General features: G+C 44.5%; 2 protein-coding genes across 6 annotated transcripts in view; one reads left to right on the top strand and one right to left on the bottom strand.

Moving 5' to 3' along the window:
* The first annotated feature begins 131 nt into the window (after window positions 1-131).
* On the top strand, window positions 132-12,866 carry LOC139923035 (WD repeat, SAM and U-box domain-containing protein 1). Of its 3 annotated transcripts, XM_078285950.1 has the most exons (12): window positions 161-227; window positions 359-836; window positions 2,192-2,379; window positions 3,102-3,188; window positions 4,941-5,034; window positions 5,579-5,612; window positions 5,770-5,810; window positions 6,173-6,279; window positions 6,901-6,930; window positions 8,728-8,907; window positions 11,960-12,094; window positions 12,296-12,866. In XM_078285950.1, exons 2-12 carry the CDS (start codon window positions 439-441, stop codon window positions 12,445-12,447), a joined length of 1,446 nt encoding a protein of 481 aa, XP_078142076.1. In that variant the 5' UTR covers window positions 161-227; window positions 359-438; the 3' UTR covers window positions 12,448-12,866. The 3 variants fall into 3 exon arrangements, with proteins under 3 accessions (XP_078142077.1, XP_071769819.1, XP_078142076.1); XM_078285951.1 differs by having other exon boundaries at window positions 132-836; window positions 6,904-6,930; XM_071913718.2 differs by having other exon boundaries at window positions 133-836.
* Window positions 12,867-12,890: 24 nt separating this feature from the next.
* tanc1b (tetratricopeptide repeat, ankyrin repeat and coiled-coil containing 1b) overlaps window positions 12,891-23,348 on the bottom strand; it is a 110,006-nt gene continuing 99,548 nt past the window's right edge. For all 3 annotated transcript variants that reach the window (XM_071913700.2, XM_078285948.1, XM_078285949.1), the window contains 8 exons: window positions 20,485-20,618; window positions 20,150-20,273; window positions 19,849-20,024; window positions 19,481-19,613; window positions 17,850-17,941; window positions 17,082-17,228; window positions 15,768-15,868; window positions 12,891-15,658 (listed from right to left, as the gene is read on the bottom strand). In XM_071913700.2, coding sequence (XP_071769801.2) covers window positions 14,056-15,658; window positions 15,768-15,868; window positions 17,082-17,228; window positions 17,850-17,941; window positions 19,481-19,613; window positions 19,849-20,024; window positions 20,150-20,273; window positions 20,485-20,618 — 2,510 coding nt within the window. In that variant the 3' untranslated portion in view covers window positions 12,891-14,055. The remainder of the gene's footprint in view (window positions 15,659-15,767; window positions 15,869-17,081; window positions 17,229-17,849; window positions 17,942-19,480; window positions 19,614-19,848; window positions 20,025-20,149; window positions 20,274-20,484; window positions 20,619-23,348) is intronic.

The following is a 23,348-nucleotide window of genomic DNA, read 5'->3' as shown; positions in this document are numbered from 1 at the left end:
GGTAACTGAGTTTGCTGAATTGAATTGTTTATCTGTTCTCACATTTCGTTTACAAAGCAGAAACTTCACACAATAAAAGAAGTCCTTTCCAACTATGAACTATGTTCAAGGTTCAACACACAACAGTCAGCGTCACATGACTGATAAAGAACAGGGGATAGAGCAGAACAGGAAGTCTGGAACACGGGACCGCGACACATCTGGGCAATAAAGCTGTGTTTTCAGAGGTGCGTCCCTTTTATGTATTTCAACGAAATGCTGAAGTTGAAATACTAGTTTTAATATAAAGAACTAACAGCTTCACACCAGATGCTGGCACTTTCCACACTGGCCAGCTTGTGCTTTTCCTTCATTTCAGAGGCGAATGTTTGGGCATTTTGCGCCACCTTGTGAGTGAACTGTTCCCTCTGCAGACCCACAAAACATCCCCGAGTCAAAATGGTGTCAGTAATTTGCACCCTTCGACATCACAGCGACGAGGTAACTTGTTGTGCGTTTTCTCCAACTCTTTTGGCGACGTGTTCTGGCGACAAGACCATTCGCCTTTACGACAGCAGTGACTTCTCGGAACTTCCCTTTTCTCCTCTCTCGGGTCACGGCTACGCGATTCACTGCTGCTGCTTCAGCTCGTGCGGCAGCTACCTGGTCACCTGCTCCACAGACGGAGCGACCATCATCTGGAGCGCGGCGACAGGTGAGGTGCAGGCGACCCTGCAGCACCCGGGCCGCAGTCCGGTCCGAGTCTGCGCACTGGCGCCCGACTCCTCCCTCCTGCTGGCTGGAGCCTGCGATGGCACCGTGGCCCTCTGGGAGTTCCCCTCCAAGACATTACGCAGGTACAGTTGGATATCAAAATAACAGTTTAACGGGATCAAATTTAGACTCATGGTACTTATTATATACTTAGTATGGCCTTCTGATGATGCATCTGTGTCTGTTCAAGGGCTGGAAAGAGTACTAAAACATCCTAGAACTACTGTTACCTTGCTGGAATTTTACTCAAGAAGTAGTAAAATTACCTTTGTAAAAATCTACTTAAGTAAAGAAAAAAGTAGCTCATTTAAAATGTATTAAGAGTAAACGTTACTGAACTACTTTTTAGAAAAGAGAACATTATTGCATGTGATCATTTCCATTCAGTTACAAAATTACTCATTATATGTATTCATTTATGTGAGCAAGGACAAAGTTCAAACTAGATTCTTTTTAATTGGAAACATTAGCAATTACAAAATAGTGCACAAACAAAGTAAAGCCAGATTACTCTTCTCTTCTTTGCTGACTGACTTCAGTTTTGCTTAACGGCGATTGATAAACAACTTAAAAGGTGCATTACCACCAGCCACACACACTGCTCTAACGACCCAGACCTTCACGTTACTTAGTTTTATTTTGATGTAGGCATTACAGGTGGCATTTACAGAAAATATTACATGTCTGTAGCGTTCTAATAAAATGGTATATGGACTGCTCATGGAGACATCTTGGAATAGATATAGAAACTTAAAGGGTAACTTCGGTATTTTTCAACCTGGACCCTATTTTCCCATCTTTTTGTGTCTAAGTAACTAAAGGGGACAACAATTTTTGAAATGGGTCCAGTATTGAGCAAGATCTGTGTGTAACTTCCTGCAACAACTCAACTTTCGCGAGACTTGAGCGAGACTTGGTTACACGCAGACCGGATCAAGCGAAAGGTAAAGAAAAACGTTTGATTTCTCTGTAGGGTCCTTTCCATAATGTTGTCAGACACGTATAATAACAATCTGAGCCTGTCAGTGGCAAAAACAAGCACTTTTAGTGGACGTACATTGACGGTGCGATTTGCCCCGTCGGATTACATTGCAGCCCGTTTCGCGGCTGCCGGCTGACGCGATCTCACTCAATACTGGACCCATTTCAAAAATTGTTGTCCCCTTTAGTCACTTGGACACAAAAAGATGGGAAAATAGGGTCCAGGTTGAAAAATACCGAAGTTACCCTTTAAGTCTCTTCATTTCACTGTGGGTGTGTGATACATCTGTGATGAACCAATCAACGCTCAGCTCGAGGCGTTTCCCATCATCCTTGGAGCTGTGCAGTCGGTGGAGAGCAGCTGCAGCACCTCGCTCCAAAAACTGTGTCTCACCCTGTGTCTCACCCCTGCGTCTCACCCTGCGTCTCACCCTGCGTCTCACCCCCTCCCTCACAGATGCGGTGCGGTGAGTGAGGCCAGTGTGGTGGCTTGCTGCTTCTCTCCTTGTGGCCAGATGTTTGTGACCGGCTGCACCCGCGGAGACCTGAGGCTCTGGGATGTGGACGTCGGCCTCCTGCATGCCGAGAAAGACGCCCACGACCTGGGAGTCACCTGCTGCAGCTTCGCCTCCCTCTTTACAGTCGGTGAGGTCTTAATGCACACTCAATATGCATGTTTAAAGTCCCCCGTGAAATGAACTCCCATTACTCTTACATCCTGGAAAACACGGTATCTTTAATGGTGACCTCATGCTGCACTAGTAGGCGTGAATATTCGTTTCTTACCAGTAAAACCATCAGATTTTTTAATAATCCCGCCCCTCTGCATCCCTCTAATCAAATAAAATCGCCTTTCTCTCCCTGACTCATATTCCACTGGTTTTGACTTTTGAATAATAAGCGCAGAACCAGGAATTGCATCAAATCCAGGAAGTAAAGATGCTGTTTCAGGGGGTCTTTAATGTTCTGAATAATGTTCTGAATAGTAAATAAAAGAGCTTTGGTACTTTTTCCACTTGCCATAATAGGAGGAGATCCAATATAGATGATATTGAGATCCTTAGTTTAAAGACATTGCATATTACAGATTTTTAGAGTGTTTCCTTCTTGGTGCTCTTAGAAAAAAAGCATAAGGTTTGTTATGTCAATCTATCTCTAATGCTATCTTTATGCTGTATACAGTATAAAAATGTATAAAAATGCTCTGTGTTGTTTCTGTAGCCATACAGCAACAACAGGCCAAGTTTTGCTGTTTACCTTGCCGCCAGATGCTCTTTGTTATCGGGATAATTTCCTGCTACTGCAGTATATCCAGGCCAACATGATTACCACGATGCAGGGGGAAATGTGATGTTTTTGCTCTCCAGATGGCTGCTGTGTGGAGTTTCGATTGGCCTCCTGCGGACAGGACAGCCAGCTGAAGATATGGATTGTTTCCCAGCATGCAGGAGCAGGTAGGCTGACCCCTCCGCTCCCCTCTCCAGCCAGAAGCTCTCTTGCTCCACCACCCATTAGAGAGAGAGAGGGAGAGAGAGAGAGAGAGAGAGAGAGAGGGAGAGGCTTGCCGACTGCCTCAACCTTGAAATCTCTCCGCAGAATAGAATAATTTTATTAGTGCGTGGAATAAATCAGCTGGAGACTGACTCATTAATAATGGATCACTTTAAGACATTCCGCTAAAATATAGCAGAAGCAGCAGCAGCAGAGGACACTCGGTGTGTGTGTGTGTGTGTGTGTGTGTGTGTGTGCGTTCATGGAGGGAGAAGATGGCAGGAAATCAGGTGCATATATCCACTGTGACATTTACATCTTGTAGGATCAAAAGCGGAACAAGGACATTGCGTGTACGTTAAAGTATTTTACCTGAACATCTGCTGTCTGTGATGATGGCTCGTATGACCGGGCAACAGACAGCGTTCTCTTTACATTGCAGACGTACATGCCACGTTGTTATTTCCTGAGATGTATGTGTTGCCGTGGTAACAGCTGTTCTCGGGGAGGGTGTGATGTGCGTCCCACATGGTGACCTGCTGGGCTTCACAGGGATTTCTCATCTGTGAGCAGCCTCTAGAAAGGACACAGAAAAAATGGTTATTCTGTTATTATCTCCTTCCTTGGGTACTTTGTGACCAACTTGCTTTGTTAAATATGCTTTATAATAACTGGAGGCTTGAACCTCGGGGTCGCCTCATCCACTGTGTTATGAGAAGGAGGCGAGGGCGCAGATGATCTGGGGAGACGGGGAGCGGCGAGTGTCCTGTCAGCGTGGAACATTTCCCACTCAGCGCTGATTTTGTTGTAACGACTCTGTATTGTGATGGCTCCATATTGAGAGGAAATTGTCCTTTCCAGACGTATTTGTCGGCCCCATGGGTCAAATCTCTGATTGTCGTCATTTTCGCTGCCCTCTTTTATGTCAGTAAGCTTTCATTTCATCCACCTCTTTATGCTGACGCTTCCTGTGCAGCTGCTATTCTACACATCAGATTTGTTTATTTGGTTTATTCTGTTCTCCCAGTTGTACGGTTAGATTTTGTCAGGTTTAATAATACATTTCAGTTTTTTCCTTACTCAGTTGTACTTGTGTTTCATAGCAATCACATCTTGCATATGCATGCACATAACAAATTAAACTCCCTCCCTGGCTGAAAATATAGCATTTTTACCTGATGGCTGAAATAGTGGAGATTTTATTGTTAATATGTGTGTTGACAAACAAATAATAGAAATGTTGTTACAGCCAATTAGTTTTGCCACATAGGATTATTGAATGTTGATTTATTTCTTATAAGGTACTCAGAATAGTATATTAGGCTGCATCTAGTTTTATTCCAACAAAGAAACAGCTTCTTTATAAAACCTTGTGTTGCCATGCAGTAGCCAGCAGGTAGCAGGCTGATAGATAGTCAGAGAGACAGTTATTGACAGAAAAGTTTGCTGTAGTCAGATTGCAGGGTGTAGCCAACTGAACAGATATAGACACTGATGCATTTTGAAGTGTGTGTGTGTGTGTGTGTGTGTGTGTGTGTGTGTGTGTGTGTGTGTGTGTGCGTGTGTGTGTCTGAAGTTTGTTGTGGACAAATTGCGGGAGGTAGGTAGCTGATCAAACACAGACAGACACTGTTGGGTTTTGAAGTCCGACTAACCCTGTGTGTGTGTGTGTGTGTGTGTGTGTGTGTGTATCTGTGTGTTCTGTTGATCCTCAGCCCCTGACATGAAGCTGCTTCACACTCTCTCTGGCCAGTCAGCTCCAGTTGTGTCTTGTGCCTTCTCCTCTGATGGAGAGACAGTCGTCTCGGGGTGAGAGACTGTCTCATCAGATACACAAAACACATGATTTTAATTTCTGTCACATCTTTGATCAGCACTAACAAACACACACCTTGCATCGGTAACTAAATGTTGTTTGTAGTGTCTGTCAGTGTTATGTTTTGGTATGTAACTTGCTGTGAAAGCAGTTGCCCATTGGGACAAATAGAAGTTCAAACTCATCATCTCCCACATCAACAATCTTTTAAAATGCTTATTTTCCAAGTTGTAAACAGCAGATGCCACTGCTGAGCCCTGATCCTGCTGTTTCCCTGTTTGGCCACTAGAGGAGTGTAGTTTGTTCTATTGGGCTCCTGTTGGGTCAGACTCAAGATTCATGGATTTAATACCACACATAAGCTACTCCTGTATGCTGTTTGTAGCAGTTTGGTTATTCATATTTGCATAATGCTTGTCTTTTGTTTAACTAGAATATTGTTTTGTCTGATTGTTAACCTGTAATGCATATGCATGCACATAGAGTTTAATGTGTACAAATAAAGTTGATTTGTTTTGTTCTCCGATTATTCAACAGTTCAGTGGATAAAAGTGTCGCGGTGTACGATGCGGTAAGTCAAGCACATTGCTTTGTAGGCTTATTGAAATGTGTTTAGCTGTTTGTGCTGCAGTTAACTTTCTCTCTAAAGATTTCTCCTCTATAAATCACAGCCTCCGTAAACACAGAGAGATGCCAGACATTCCTGTTTGTTTGTACTTCCTTTACAGAACCGGGGAACCCTGCTCCACACTCTGAAACAGCATGACAGGTACATGACCTGACTGTTACCTCCCACTGCTGTGCGACTCTCTGGAGAAGTCAAACAAACACCGGAATAGGATTTGGGGTGCCGGAGATCAAAAATGTGTGATTTACACTTGATTAGTTTTGCCTGAAGCGATGGATGCAATGATGCAATGGTATGTTCTCCGTCGTTGCTCGGCAGACACTCATTCAAGTGGCACTGCAGGCAGGCACCAGCAGAGTGCTTTGAAGTGCTTGAGAAGGATTTGAGATATTGTTTGATCTAAGGCTGGATTTTTTAAGTGTAGAGGGAACCTGAGTTTTTAAAGATCAGCCTGTCTGCTCCTGTGCAAACTAGTCATACACACCCCCTTCCCTCCCCACAAGGTATGTGACGGCTGTTGCTCTGTCTCCCACCATGCCCTGGATCGCAACTGGCTCCATGGACAGAACTGTTAACGTGTGGAGAATAGAAAGTGGCGACGGTGGAATTGGTAGGTACACAACGTGGAGTCGTTTAGGCCGGTGTCGTCGCTTTCTAGAAACGCACAATAACTCCTCTTTTAAAGGAGACTATTAGCGGTGGTCCAAAGCCTAGAAGCCATTTAGAGAGCCAAAGCTCCCAAAAGAGTGTTTTGGGAACGAGCTATCCAGCAGGAGAAGCTCCTAATACATGTGTATTGCTGTCTGGCTGCGGCAGTTAAGAGGAGGAATTGTGATTGATGTTTATTGGAGCAGCAGGGCAGAGTGAGTTGGAGCCTCAGAAAGCTGTTGTCATGGAGCTGAAGCCCTTTAAAAAAGTTTAAAACCCAAACATGAAAGGCAATGTTTGGAATACTAAATAAAAAGGTTGTGGACCAGAATGCAGTCTTCAGACATCAGCAGGCCTAGAGGCTTCATCAGGGGAGCTCCAAATCTGCCATTAGTCGGGCTGATGTTGACAAAGTAAATCCCACCTCTATGTAGATCTGACTGTCTCCGGTTCTGCCGCTCCCTCTCTCTCTCTCTCCCTCCCTTTTCCTCTTTATCTTTCTACCCCACTGGCTCTTCTTTGTTTGTTTCCTTTTTCTTTCTTTCCGCATATCAAAATAATTCTCTTTTCATGTTTCCCGCAGTAGCTGAATCCAGACAGACCGTGTGCCCAGGTAAATGAATCCATTACTCCGCTTTGTCCTTAAAAATCCTTCACAGTTGCTCCTTAGGTTCTGTAATTGAAAATCACTGGACAGGAGCACCAGCACTCCTTTAGTTTTAATGTATTTACGTGATATGTGTGTGGCTGGCTCAAAACATCAGCATCCAGTGCAGGAGCTAGACTGGGAGTGAGCTGTACAGTGAGTGGAGATGATGAAGAGGGCTGGATATGGGCATCTAATCAAAGTGATGAAACACTTTGGTCTGAGGTATCCCAGTTCTTCTTAATGAAGCTGCAGGAGGTTTTCATGCTCTTGGCGCAGAACTTTCCATGACTCAGCCTCCTAGACGGGGCGACTCCGGCTCTATCAGACGTGTTACTCTACACACTGTCCATGCAGGCCGATAAGTAGGACATCCACTGTGTAGTACAGTGGTCTGGAATACCTCATCTGATAGTACCAGTGTGTTTTCACAGTACCACAAGACGGCACTGCTGTATGCGTACAGTATATACGTTCTTCCACTTGCAAATTAAAGGAAAAATCCACCCTAAAATACTTTTAACACTGTTAAAAAACAGCTATTAGCGATGTACCTTGCATTTTGTTGTTTGTTGGTATGTTGTTTTTTTGTTTCTTTGTTCCCACAGTTAACTAGCCAAACAGACGAGTTGTCATGTTGAGATATTTCCAGTGCAGCTACAATGGAGTTAAATAGTAGGAAATTTTACAGCTACCTAAAACATCAACAGTAAACGTCAGGTTTTGGTGTCAGCCCCTTTGAATCAAAGAGCAAGGTGTTCTTTCTACAATCATACAGGGAGAAATCCATCAGAAGAAGAAGAGATACCAATTTCTCCATTGACAGTAGCCTCAGTAGACCAGCATGCAATGCAGCCACAAGACATGTTTTGACTTTTGAGTAAGGGGCGCTTTTCTCCACTGGAAGAACTCGCTCTCTCACTGTTACTTCACTATTGCTATTCTCCACCTACACATATTGAGTACAAGTTCAGGCCTGTTCTGAAGGTTGTCTAAAGTCATTCTGGGAAATGTAGGAAATCACTAACTGAAGTAGAAGTAGACGAGGCAGTCTGAGTGAAGGTGGGTACACCAACAATTAAATTACAACACTTCATCACAAAATAACTCCTGGAACACATTGAACGTCACAGATTGATGATACTTAACAGTGTAAGAGGATCTGAGGGTGGATTTTTCCTGTAAGAGCAGAATCCTTTGTGGAGGCAAATAATATGTGCATAGATTGGAAATCATTTAGCTGGCAGACAGAAAGAAAAGCAGAGGAAGAGGGGAGAGGTGAGGGGGAAACCAAACATGTGGTTGGCGTGGTAATGAGATACACCTCCCGGTCCTCAGGGTTATCATTCACATGGCTAATGATGGGAGATGGGAACCATGAGGGTGCTGTGAGGTGTCATTAGCAGGCCCAGCACACCACAGGCCAGTTTGTCTCAGCCACGTATGATAAATGAGAGCCGCTCACTTGCAGCAGTGTCATGTGAAGGTTGATGAGCTGCATGCTGGCACAGTCAGAAATAACACAACGCTGGGTTTAATTTAGTTTGTGTTTTTTTATGTGCACATGCTTGTATGCAAACACGGGGACGTGCATGTGGTGTGCACGTGTAAGAAAGCAACTGTGGTTCCCTATCGGCGGGGAGGGAGGCCGTCCTTTGTGTGGAATGTGTGGGAAGCGGTTTGTTTGGATCAGATAAGTTGTGTTGCAGGAGATGGGGGTATTATGGCAGAACGCTTCCTCCCTTCCTGTTGTGTGTTCTGCAGGAAGGAAGTTGCCGGGTCACTCCAGGCCGCTGCTGGCTGCTGATTGGTCAGAGGAGGATGTGCGGACTTGGCTGTGCGAGGAAGGACTGCAGGAGCTCGTCAGCATCTTTAAAGCCCACAACATAGACGGAGCAGAGCTCGGCCAGCTGAACAAGGAAACAGTGGCTGAGCTGGGAGTCGGTGAGGATAGAAAATAAAGTACAAACGCATACAATAGCGCACAGTACACAAAACACACCACAACACACCGACGCATCGGGATTTACTGCTTTTGTGGGGATTTACTGTTTCATCCGAAAATACGATGAGCTTGTATTGGAAAGCATGACACAGGGCGCTTTTATCAACGCTTTGATCTTTCCATGACTCTCCCTAAATAGTAATGCGATTTGGGGACGCTGAGCTACAACGTTACTATCCGCTTATACAATCGCATTGTAAGGACAGTACAACACACAGATGACCTTTACGTCACAAACTGTGATAATCCTTCTGAAAGATTAGTGGATTCTGGGGTTGGCCAAGGTCTCAGTGTTGAAACGTCTCAATATATAACCAGAAAACAAAAACATTTCTATCTGCAGTGGATAGACGCACTATGGACACTAGTGTATATGCAGGTATAGTGCCTGGTATACCACCTATGAGCCTCACTGATATTATACAACGGGTAGTTTCAGCTAAGCAATCTCCCCTCTTTTATTCTTATTTATGCACACTGTTTTGAAGACAACTTTTCAGTCTGGTCGCATGCATTTATAACTGCTGTATAAATGCGATAACGCCCTAGAGAGCTGTCTTTACTGTGATTATGGGTGCTTTGGTGTGTGCCGACAGAACACCGTGCAACTAGCTGCATCACAGTCGCAGCCATAATCACAGTAAAGAACGCCCTTGTTGTATTGTCTTATACTGGATGGCAGGAGACACAGTATATCACAGTAAACCCAGCTATACTGCTACACTGGCAGACGACGCAGGCTGCTCAGCTATGCAAAGCGTGTCCTATGGATTTAACATCTCTTTTACATGTCGTTAGTATGGAGAACAGCCCCCATCATTACCGGAGAATCAGGCCCGGTGGAAACGGCAGATTGCCACATCTCCTGTCCCTTTGTGCCGCGCACCTGACCAACTATCAGTTTCGACGCGTGCTGTGTGTGTACATGTGTGCGCGTGCATACACACACACACACACACACACACAAACACACATATATATATACGTACTCAAACACACACACACTGGAAATTAGATTCCAGCCCACTTTACTTCATGAAATATTCATGAATCTTTGAGTGAGGGGGGGGGGGGGGGGGGGAAGAAGTTCCTCAGCGATATAATTCAATGCATCTCTGTGGAGACTTAGGCAGACTCATTATGTACGCTTACACCCTCCCCCCACCCTCCCCACCCCCAACCCATCCTCTGGCCATCTCTCTCCGAAATAGTACAAAGTGTGGAGCCTAAGCCTGCCTCACACTGCGGTTTTATTGACTCATCAAATTATCAGTCTAAATGTAAAGCAGACAGCATAGCACTTAGGATTGTGCCTCTTGACTGACACTATAAAAGAACATGCCAACTTATAGAAAGCTCGAAAACGAAGGATTACTATATGGAGTTGTACAGTGCAGTTCTTCCATCCAAGAGTATTTAATTGGATGACTTGACGTGTTCAGCGCGTTTTGATTGAGCGCTTCTGCTCGCGCTCCTCGTCACCGTTCCCATGGGATCCGAGCCATGTGTGATTGCAACAGCAGGCCTCGGCTGCTGGATCTGCACAACGTTTTGCTCCGTCACAGCTCCGCAGTCTGCTCTCCGCTGTTTCTTGGGGCCGCTCCGCACGGCTACAGGTTTATCAAGGCGCTGAAGTCATCATAACCTGCTGCCACAGTCTTTGTGATGTGTGCTGGCGTGCATTCACCCTGCCATCGCAGCTGCCTACTCCGTGTGTGTGTGTGTGTGTGTGTGTGTGTGTGTGTGTCTAAGAGAAAGACGGAGAGACAGAGGGAGATTCAATGAGAAACACATTATCCCCAGAGTGCCAAACCACTAAGCAACAGCATTTCAATTCTTGCAGCATTGAAGTGAAAGAGCCAGTGCTCAGCGGGGACAATTGTGTTGATTGTGAAGATCTCTCCAGTTTGTCAAAGTAGGAGGCTGATTGTGTCCCATTATTCGTTATATTCTGATCACTTCAGCATGTGCCCGGCGCTAAGAATGCCACTGCAGCTACTTTCACTGAACCACACACACACCGTCACTGTGGCGCTTCTATGCGTGAGACCTGCGCCACCGTGGCACTGCCACTCTACACCGACATGCCACCGATGATGTGTGGCCATAGAGATTGGTCTGTTGGTGGTGAAATGGGCATCCTGCACCGAATTACAGTACTTCTCCATATGGGTCATTTGTGTTGGCCAGGTCTGTTCATACTGTATGTATGGATGACTTCAAATTCGAAGGATGAAATTGCTCTCAGCAGGGAGAGGGCTGCTTTTTTCCCCCTGAGTAGAACAATGAGAGATGTTACATTGAACTACAACCGACACAACTCTTGCCCGCCGTCAAACAGCGCGGTTGAAAACCCATCGACACGCTGTGAATGTGTCTGGCTCTTTGTCTCTCAGCACAGATGGATGAAGGACAGGTTCAGATTTATTCCTTTGTCCGTGTTATCTGAGCGACCCAGAAAGAGGACAAAGTCATTCTGTTGAGTGTCTGTCACCCCGCTGTTCTCGCAGTTCCACTCTAAGATACGGAGGTCACGCCACCCAATGGAACATTAATATAGAATGAGCAAAACAAAATCTGAGTTTCACTGAATACAGTAGTAAACATTTACAAGGTTTTACTTTTTAGAGTACTGTGAGACAGATCCTGGCGAACACATTTTTGAATATGGTATCAAATATCTGAACTTATTCAGGTGTAAAGAATCGATCTTGCTCAGTTGGGACAGCTTCAAAAGGAGGAGAAAACTCTTACAAGACAAACCAAGCATCGCTGATCTAGTTTCAAGTATTCAAACTGTATTCAGCGATTCATTTGCCTTGGCTTGTGTGAGCTACTGTTAGGCCCAAGACGGTAGATAAATGTATGGTTGAATAACATGTTGGATACATACAACTTTTAATTCAGCAACTTTTAAGTGTCACAAGGAAATGCACTGCATGTAATGTAATTCTCCAACCATGAATACTGAACAGAGTGTTGCTTCTCCAGAGTCAGTGGGCCTCCGCGGTCGCCTCCTGAGGAAAATTGAGGCCCTGAAGGTGGAACAGAGCGGTTCAGAGGCCCCAGATGAGTTTCTGTGCCCAATCACCAGAGAGTTGATGAAGGATCCAGTCATTGCTGCAGGTTAGACAACCAGTGCTAAAATAAAAATTCAGCTTCCCACTGTCCCAAACTATGTGAGCTTATGTAACACACAGTATCCACTTTTCATTCTGGTGTCTGTTGATGAATTGTTAGTCTCATAGGTCCACAGCTGTTTTCTACATACATGCATGACCTCAGGATTTCATATCTAAGGTATGATAATGCTTGCCTGATCAACAGATGGGTATTCCTATGAGCGAGAAGCCATTGAGAGCTGGATCAGGACCAAGAACAAATCCAGTCCCATGACGAACTTGCCCCTACCGACGACGCTCATCACCCCCAACAGATCTCTGAAGATGGCGATAGCGCGATGGAAGTCCAGCCAGTAGACTGCAGCTCATGTTAGCCCAGTTTTCAGAATCTAACCATACAGGTACTTTATTAACACTAACTGCTATCTGATAACAAGTGCTCTTATCTTTGAATGAATTTCCTGAGGGAAAAATATTATAAATTATAAAAAATTATAATAGTTTTTTGAAACGATATGGTAATGGCGATTTACCCAGTTAATAACCAGTCTTGTTTAGAAAATGATGCCTGCATAACTGCCAGTTGTCTAGACATGATATATTCAAAGACACTATCCTTTAATTACATTGATTACATGTTGATGTACTGTAGGCTTTTTAGGCAGAAACCAAATGGCTATAGAATGTTTACATTCCTATTCATGTTCATGATAATTATTTAGAGATCCTCAATTCACAATAAAAATGTCCCAAAGTCCCCTCAGAATAAAAGCCAGTAGACCTGTGTTTTTTTTTTCCTCAGTGGATCTTTATTTCTCCCATGGCGGCTATGGCAGTAATGTTCTATTACAGTATGTGATCACAGCTAATAAAGCTCACAATACTGAAAACATGGCAACAATTGCAATTAACATACATATTAAAATAGAGCTGATGGCAACGCGCCCCAAAACCATTTTTATTTTATAGATTTTTTTTTTACTCTTTATTATAAACTGCAATTGTAGCATGCACTTAAACGCATTATTGAGAGAATCGTAAAATGTCTTAGTAGCTGTGCAAAAATAACTATATAAAATATATTGCTTTTACAATTAACCAAGCCGTAGGCGCTGTAAATAAATTAAACTAGACAGCAACAACAAGCAGATACAGAAAGGATTTGATTTCAATGTTAATGGCCGATTCATAGAATGTACAAACATATTTAACAAATGTATTTTTAGAACCTTTAACACCATCTGAAGAAAACTGTGCATAAAATAAAACTCAAAATACACATAATTTTGAACAGGTCAATACACTTAACATAGACCTTCACTCAAAAGAAGAGAAAAGTACATATTTATATAATATACACAACGTGAGGATCTACAACATCCTTCGTAAAACACAGGAATGCCCATCCTTTAGACTTCCTTACACCTCCCATGTGAACAGAAACCCTCTCTTCTTTATTTCTCTTCTCTCAGCACCATGGACATAATGAACACAGTTCAAACCCCATTTCCAATCACTCATTTAAAATAGTTCTGTAATAACATTACGCTGTAATCGAGTATGTTGTTTAAGCACTTGAAAGGCCTAAATGCTTATAAAGTGCTCGCTGTCACTGTTTCGTCGAGGAGGACTGTACAGTACATGCCCAATGACTTTCTTCAGTGCAATGTCTCCAGCTTGGCTGAATGACAGGGGGCATGTTGTCATGTAACAGAAGCTGACAGCCACAAGCGGTGGGTTGAAAGTAGGAGAGAAATCTGGAGCAATCAGCGTGCTGCATGTGGTCCGTATTCACACGGGAAAACAAACATAGTTTGCATACTTCTTACAAGGTTTAAAATTAAAACTATTCTTTCTTGGGCTGGTAAAAAGATAAAACCTTAAAATAATTTCTCCTTAATTTCTCCTTCAACTTAATATTTTTGCTAGTTTGTGCGGCGTGTATGAGAGATAGGATAAATATCCCTACACGTTTGACTCTATAAATGATCGCTTTGGTTTCATCGAAGCTACGTGAATGGCGGGATTATCTCGGGCTAGGCCAGGCTGCTTGGGCTTACTGTCCATAAAAGTGTGCGGCAGAGCCAGTGCTGGCTTGGATTCTTTGTAACAGGTGGCGGCTTGGCAGAACTTCTCTGTGAATTCCTTGGCGTGCATTCCATTTTGCAAGCTACCTATTGCCATAGCACCCTGAGGTGGAGGAGGTTTGTGCTGCTCCGTGTAAGTGCTCACTGTTTTGGCATAAGGCAGCTCACAGTTGACCGGCTGCAGGCCCATGGCTGACATGCTGTGACACACCAGTCCCTCGGAGGAATGGTTGGACCAGCTGCGGCCAGCAGACTGCAGACCCTGGTGGCTCTGCAAGCCTTGGTGCTGCTGTATTTGCTGTTGAATTTGCTGCTGTTGTTGCAGCTGCTGCTGAAAGCGTGCTGTCTTGTCCATGATGCCCATGAAGGGTCTGGGTTTGTACTCTGATGTGGAGCCGGCCTGTTGGCTGTGCTTTGCCTTGTCTGAGGTCTTGGTGCGGACATCGGGGCCCAGCTTGCCGCTGTCTGATAGACTGCTGCTGGAGGCCAGGCTGCTGGTGGAACTGGAAACCCGCATGCTGCTGCCTCCTCCCTGGGAACCCACGGCCCCGCACCCACCTTCCTTTCCTGGGTCAGTGTGGTTCCCCAGGGGCCCGGGGCCTGAGCAGGCCAACCCATCCAGGGAGGACGCAGAGTGGGCAGACAACCTCTCTTGCCCCTGACCCTTGGAGCTGCTGCAGGATGAGTAAGAGGCCTGGGACGAATGGAGGCTCTCGTTGTCGCAGTGGTGTCCCATGGAGGTGGAGGCAGCTGCCAGCGACTTGCGGTCCCCGTACACAGGCTCGTCGGCTGGGGGCGGTAGAGGGCTGATGTCGATGCCAGGGCCCGGCTTCAGCAGGCTGGACATGTGTCTGCTGGGCAGGGGGCTGGAGGGAGCGTACTGAGACTGAGACTTTGCCCCCACTGGGCGGCCCCCGGCTACTCCTCCCCCAGCCTGCATAGAGCTCATATGCTGGTTGGTCTTGACTATCTGGGCTTGCTTGGTGGGCTGCAGAATCAGGCCCTGCTGGGCCAGGGCCTCCCGGTGCTCCCGAGGGTAACGGTGGGGGGGCAGCCTGCTCGGGCCTGGGGGTGAGCTGGGCCTGGGACTCTGATTCTGATGGCCCTGGCTGTTGCTGAGCGAGTCGGAGGGCAGGACTCGGTTGAAAGAGTAGATGTTTTGAGGCCAGCAGGCCTCGGCTCTCCTGTCATGCTGCAGGGTCTCCTCCTCCTCCTCCAGTATGTCTCTTTGGCCGTCCAGGCCCCGGGCTAGGCTCTGCTCTGCAGGCTCCTCCTGTCCTTCCTCCTGCTCCTGGTCAGAGTCATGGCCCCCTGAGGCCTGACTGCAGGCAGCTGCAGCCCCAGCTAGGCCTCCCTTGGTCTGGGTGCGCTGCATCTGTTTACACTCTTCTTCGACTCGCGCCAGCAGTCGACGGATCTCCCGGTTATTGGGGCACAGCTTGGCTGCTTCGTGCAGGTCAGCCAGGGCTGCCGTAAACTGCCTGTGGAGAAACACAAAGTTAACAGGTATAGAACGCATAATTCACCACCAATAACAACCAGTGTTGGGTATTTTATGCGTGTCCCTTGGGCCGTGCTGAATAGCTTTACCTGCTGCTCCTCTTCGCTCTTGCGCGGGCATAGTAGGCCTCATAGGATTTGGGTTTCAGCTCCAGTGCCTTTGTTGCAAACTCCTCAGCCATCCCAAAATCCTACAAAGGGAGCAAAATCAATACAATACAATCAACCACTTGATGTTCTGGCAAACCTGCTATCTTGATGTTAATGAGAAAGAAGCTAAAACTACCCCTTTAACTAACAGCATGGTATGTCTGTGGAATTTACCAGTCTATAACAGTTACAAATGGCTCAGTCTCAATCACTTAAATGAACATCTTAAATACTGTAGATATATCTTTGTTGAGGCTTGTAGCTGGTAATATATCTTATTAATTCAGTCATTTGTTGCTTTGAAGCAGGTCTCATCGATCACGGGCGTACAGTCAAAACAGACTCTGAATTTTATCAGACATTTTTACAGTATTTTCAGACTGTAAGCAATAGCTGCACCGGACCCATGCTGCGTCTCTGCAACACTCCGCGCTCCCTGTGTGTAGCGATAAAATACCAGGCAGGCACCCCATGTGTGGTTACCATGGAAATGATCAACAAACCTCATGGTGCCTGTTTCGCTCAAGTCTCCCTGCTAGCTCGCGGCATGTAACCGCCATCAACAGCTGGCTCACTACAAAATGTCATAAAGTCTACCTGCTAGACTTGCATGAACACTCATGAACTTTTCTGTCAATGTAGGAACATGTACTCAGAAAAATCTATTCAGAAAAATATAGCTTGAAGAATTCCAATTATCTCCATGTTTGAGCCACAGACTATGGAAATTAACAACTGAGCACATAGCAAACAGTCATTTCATTTATCACTCTAATAAAACATTCGCTGACTACTCAAACTCTGCAATGGCACAACTCAGCACAGTTAAACTCAGCCTGAGTGAGCAAGCAGGCGGGCACGTACTTGAATTGATATCGTTTCACAAGAAGATTTCACAGGATTGAGCCCACTGCCCACTGCGCTCGTAGCTTTCTCCCCACCTCCCCGCTGTCTGTTACCATCTGAACACTAACAGGCGTTCGGCTATGCCAACACAGCCTAATCATTTCACTTAGTTCAAGTCAGAGGTTCATTCTTTTGTAACATTTCAAAACATTTTGAGATACTACCCAGCAAAAGCTAGTCTATTCTACAGCAATTATCCATTTACAGATATTCATATGATGACTGACGAATCAAATAAAATACTGGTTGAGTGAAATCTTGCTCTTTAAAGTCATTAACTGAGCGGGCTATAAATATGGCACCGGATGAAGAACACAGAAAAAAAAAAGTTTCTCTTGAGAGGCTTACATTGGTTTTTCTGCGACAGCGGGAGAGATTGAGGTACAGAGAGACCCTCAGCTCTTTAAATGCCTTCAGGTCATCGCCGAAGCCTTCTCTCGGAAACTTCCTCAGGGCGTACTGGTACCTCTGGGCTGCCTCTTTCATCTTCCCTTTCTGGAGGACACATGGAGGGCAAACAGGCAGTGAGGAACGGATAGAACCAGAGGGAGAGCGGGGGAGAGAACGTGGGGGGGGGGGGGGGGGGAGAGGGCAAGGCGTTCACCAGATACTCCCACAATAGCTGTTCTCTAGCTCAAGCCCTCCCTCCTCATCAATCACACACAGCACATAACACAGCCAACCACCTAAATCAAAACACACACACACACACACACACACACACACACTACACTACACCTGATTGGATCGTCCTTTCTGCCACAAAACTCAATCTGTTAAATGTCAGGCATCAATCATGGCTCCTTGTGTGAGCAGAGCAGAACACACACATCCATTCATTTTTCTGCATTTCACTGAGCCAGTAAAAGATGACAGTCACCTCATTTTTTTTTCATGCTGAACTAAATTATATTGTCCTGTGTGCCTTTTCACTTCCATTTCAAATAAACATAAAAGAATACATAAAATATGTGACATCATCTAATAATAACTCAGGCTGCGTCTGTCTTTCTGGCGGTATAGCGGAGCAGTTTAGGAGTATGGAACATTTCATTTATTCAGTAAAGTGCTCTTTACTGTTGACCTTTGGAAGCGATTTCAGTGATTTCTCAGTACCTTGTAAAGCAGGTTGCCCTCCTCCATCAGCTTCTGAAGAAGGATGATCAGGATATCAGGCTTGGAAGTAGCCATGGCCCATGCAGCATTCCCTGTGGGGCGGATGAAGGGAGAGAAACAGATACTGTGTTATATTGGTGTTGGTCCCAACAGACAGTGACTGTATTCTTTGGAAACTGATACAAGGTAAAGTTACCTAAAGATTGTACCTGATCGATCGTAAGGTGACGTTCTGTAGCCTTAGTTTATTGAAAGCAGTTAAGAGAAAGTTAAGGATGAGAGATTGAAGAGGAAGGAATACATGCAAAGACAAAAGAGCATGCATTTATAGTGAAAGGAAAAAAGGGAACACGTATTACAATGGCCATGGCTATGTAGACTGCAGTTTGATAAGATACAATTATGTGTACTCAAGCTTTTCACTCAAGTTGCAATTGCCTCGTATTTTTAGCGGTACACGTGTGCAGCATACACTGTTAACTGTGCTAAAGGAAAATTTGAGATGCTGCCTATTAGCAATTTTCTGAGACAGCGGACTGCACTGCAGATAAGCCGCAGGCCCAGATAGCTCTGTGAATGTCATTTAGGTGATAAGTCACATTCTTAAATTAGCCTAGCAGCACACCTCAGGGAGAAATGGAAGGACACACACATGCACCCATAAAAGAGAACACGCACACACACACACACCCACACACAGAGCTCTGTACTACTGATGCTGAACATAAGCAAGAATAGCAGAACGGAAACAGGGTTTTGCCACAACATTCCACAACATTAGCCTCATTTTATTCCGAGTAACATGAGACACTTAGCAGGATAGGAATGATCGCTACATGCAGAAAAAAAGTTTGTTCTTCAGTCCGTTGTTCTCACCATTTGGTAAGATGTAAAAGAACTCTGCAGACCCTCAAGGGTCTGGAGGAATAGCAGCTGTCTTTGTGGCATTTAAAAGTGATGAACGGACTCACTCACTTAACATTCCTTATCTGAATGTGGTAACATGACTGTAGAGTATATACTTTCACAATGGGCTATAGGCTACATGTATGTACGGCTGACAATACGTACATGCACAGCAGGTTGTTCATACATGTACAGTGGGCAATACATAAATGTACAATAAGCTTTACATCTATCAGGATTCCCACATCTTTTCACTGATGAAATTCCAAAACTTTTCCATGACCCCTTTTCAAATTTCCATGACCAAATTTTAATGAGACTTTAAAAAGTCTGAGAATTGAGAATTAAAAAGTAACCATGTGCGACACTAACTTTAAGCATTTAACTTTTAAAGTTTTTTTTCCACTTAAAATCAAAGATTATAATATTATTTTAACTCTGTCAACAAAAGACAGCAACCAACAATATTTTCCTCCAACAGGGGGGTCTAGACTGTTCGGAGCCAGCCACAGCTTTTTGTGACATTTGACAGTATTCAAGAAAACAAAGTATTAGCCTCACAGATAAAATTTCTTGACTTTTCCAAAACTTTTGTCCCTTCTATCAATTTTCATAACTTATCCAGAAGAGACAATTTTAAAGTTCCAGGACTTTGGGAACCCTGATCTATGTGCAGTAGGCTCTACATGCAGGCATAGTGTTTGTATGAAAAGTGGGGTTCTTACCTAGCTTGGCCCCCTTCTTCAGCAGAGTCACCACCACCGAGGTGTTCCGACAGCCTATGGCCCGGTCCAGAGGCCTCATCCCACTGTAGTCCACATGCTCTATCACTGCTCCCCTTTCCACCAAGTACTGGACCTACAAGAGGGCACGGCAGTTAAAAACACCCCATTGTCTCACAAACCTAGTGTCTGCAGTAGAGAGCTGCGGCTAATGCACAGCGGTATGTGGTCAATAATGACACAGTGATGCTTTCAGTTAAGGCTAACTGAAGGGTGGGGTTAATGTGTGGTGTGTATGTGTGTGTAAGTACATAGTTTCTGCGTGTGTTTGGATGTTTTCAACTAAATTACTCAATTCAATTTTCACGTACGATCTCTGCATCTCCATAGAAGGCAGCGAGGTCCAGCGGAGTTCGTCCGTTCTTGTCCGTGTGGTCGATGACCGCACCTTTCTCCACCAAAAATTGCACTACGTTCTTATGTCCTTTCAAACATGCCCAGCTCAGGGGTGTCAGTCCCTCCTTGTCCATCGAAGTTAACGAGGCACCTTTAAGAGGAACCGTAGTCATCAAAAACTCCATAACATACACAAAAATGTGTCTAATTTAATAAATCAAGCTAATGAATATTAATTGTCTTTTAGTTTTTAGTGTAGATACTGTTGTAGCTCACCTTTAGACAGCAGGAAGTCGACGGTGCTCAGGTGGCCCTCACAGGCAGCCACCATGAGTAGGGTCCTGCCCTGCTTGTCACTGATATTTACATCAGCACCATGCTGCAACAGCAGCTCCGCGATCTAAGACACAGACAACGACAGTCAGAGAAAAACACACACACGCACATAAGCGTATGCGCTCTCACACAAAAACAGATTACTGTATGTCACATGCTTTTTGGTAAAGTGTAATTGTCTCTTTGAAGTGTAATTATAGTTTGGAGCAGTGTGGATACTGTGGATGCAGTGGGAGAGGTTGTCTGGGACAGGAGAGTCACTCAGCATGTCTCACCTGCCAGTGTCCCTGTCTGACGGCACAGAACAGAGGAGACACCCCCCGCCGGTTGACCTGCTGCACCACCGCCCCCTGCTCCAGCAGGAAGCCACATACCTCCATCTTGCCCCGGCCCGCTGCCGCCGTCAAGGCTGAGGAGAGAAGAGGGCCCACATGCATAGCTGTTAGGGCTGACATGGGCCTAATGGTTTTATATAGATGGCCTGAGAGAGGAAGATGGTAAGGATTACAGCACAGTGGTGAGACGAGTGGAGTTCAACCATCCCACTCAACAACAGTTAGCTGGGGAAGACACTGTATAACAACAAGATTAGGGCACAGGATAAAATGCATGTGTGTGTGATTGCTAAAGATGGACTATATCACTGTCGACTGTTGAGACAATAGTCTGATAGTACACAGGGACTTGGACTGTTCAGAAGCGACAACCCAACTCTTTCATACCTGGTTTGGTTATAGTCAGTGTTTGCAATCCTGCAATCCGTCCTATTCTTTACAGAGCAAAGATAAGAATGGAGAAATGCAGGCTAATGTTTTGTGCTAATTGAGTTTAAAACCAGACAATTATGTTACGCTTATTAAACTCATTAAATTCCTGCCTGAAGCTCCCACAGCATTGTACTGAGAGACTCGAGAAATCAGAGTCATTTAATGCATCAACAGACAAACATTAGACAACAAAGTCAAACAACTCCGTTAAACACCCATCCTTGTTTACATATTTTATTTGTTTTTGAAAAAGATTAACTGGAATAAATTGTGTCTAATTCATTGTAAACAAAAAGTGAAAATTTCAATAATTAATTGGTGCTTGTCTTTGAAACTTCTAACCGAAGCTTAAATGAGCCATACCAGCATAGATTCTTGAAGTTGTTCAATGCTTACAATGAATCAGTGGCTGCCGATGTATGGTAGCAGATGGGGCGGCCTTAAATGAGTGCTGGTTGTCCAAATAGAGTGAGATCCACAATGAGAATGAGAATAGCTTCGCTCTCCGATTCACCTCTGAGAGATTTAAGGCGCTGAGCCTCCATGGCTGACTGACATCATCCATCTGGATAGAACACTCATCATAGCCAAACAACCGCACCCTCCATCTGCTCCACCAAAATATGGATATCCTCGCACACAGCAGGGTAGAGAACAATGACTCTCGGCAGACCTAAACTTGGGCTGTGTCTGTGCTCCAGGGAACAGCAGTAGCAGCAGCTGGGATTGTCCCGGACAAACTATCGACAGGCCTTATGCTTTTCTAGCGTTTGCCTTGCCAACTTAAAACATTCAATTCTTCCATTTAATCTCACCAATATTTATCTCAGGCGCCCCCTTCCCCCTTTCGTCGGAGGAGAGACTGATATCTCGGTCATCTCTTTTGTAAGCAATTCGTCAGCCTTGTCTCAACTCTGCTCTTCCTACTTCTCCAGCCCACCAACACAGCTGTCCTGAAACTGTCTTGAGGAGGAGACTCTCTAAATCACTGTCTGATAAACAGATTAACAAGGTAAACACTTAGTAATGTCCTCTTCCACCACTGCTCCGAGGCTAATGAAACCCCAGGCACGAAAACATATAACAAAGAGGTCCTGACCTGGGAATCTGACCAAAGTTTAGTGTCCAGCGCCTGAACTCGTAGTACATAAACAAGGGAGAAGTTGCTACTCATTTAAGCTATTGGAGCAGAAAAGATAAGGAAATATTGAGAGTTTTGTTTGGTTTCAATTTAACACAGAGGGTGTAGGCGTTTGTCGCTTGACACAAGACTAAAGTGTTTTTTTCAGTCAAGGGCACCTCAGCTTATCCGCCAACTCTGAGTCGTAACTGTGGTGTTCACCAATGCCGTGCTCTTACTATACAGTATGAACACTCTGCAGCAGAATATCATGCCACCCTGGTGCCATAGTGTATGTGTGGAAGAACGATACCAGAGCCCTGAATGGAGCCGGCACACGGTAAATAATGGAAGAGAGCCAAACACTTTGAACACTAAATACCACATTCATTATAAATCCTAAGCCTACCAAAGGGAAGATTTTATCATTTAAATGGATTCATGCCATAATTACAATTGACAGAAACAATATACACAGAACTACCCATGGGCAACTGCATTTGTCATGATAATAAGTTTATATTATTTTTCTATTATGCCATGTAAAATGCCCAAGAATTACCTTGAATTGATAGCAGTATTATTAATTCAGTACATTAATTGTGTACAGAAAGCTTCTCTTTTACTACAGAGAAACAACTTCCATTTTCTTTTGTGTACATATCTAAAGAGTAAAAAAGAGATAGCTGCACACTTCTCTCCACGCCAAAAAAGATAGAAGGTTCATTCCAATATGTTTTGGTGTACGCCTTCATCAGGATACTATACATATTATACCATATTACATAAACATTTTGTGTCACACCTGGTGAAATACACTAGATCACAAAGATTAGGCTTTTTCAACACTGGAAGAATCTATTTATCTTTCACCCTAAACCCTTCACACCTATGAGAAAGGTGCTGTGGAAAACACAGACTACAGCCCAGAGTCAAATTACCTTTCTTCGCACAAGAGGGAAGCCTCTTGCATTCTGAGAAGGGATTTGAGATGGAGCCCGCACAGATGTGCAATCAAATCTGCTTCTATTCAAACACAGGACACACTGGGCCTATTTGCATAGAGATGTTATTTTCCATTGAATTTTAAATATGAAATAATATTTCACAGAGACAGGTTGTTAACAGAGAATTGTTTCACAGGCAGCAATGAATGACAATTTTTAAAGGGGATATTTCAGCAAGTGTGTCAGTTTTGTTCTTCTCCACATCTTAGTATAGGCTGCTACAAGGTTAGATTATTAAATGTGCT

Source organism: Centroberyx gerrardi, chromosome 10 (genome assembly GCF_048128805.1).
Source record: "Centroberyx gerrardi isolate f3 chromosome 10, fCenGer3.hap1.cur.20231027, whole genome shotgun sequence".
Taxonomy (NCBI): domain Eukaryota; kingdom Metazoa; phylum Chordata; class Actinopteri; order Beryciformes; family Berycidae; genus Centroberyx; species Centroberyx gerrardi.
Note: the sequence above shows the minus strand (reverse complement) of the source record. Positions and strands in the feature narration are given on the sequence as shown.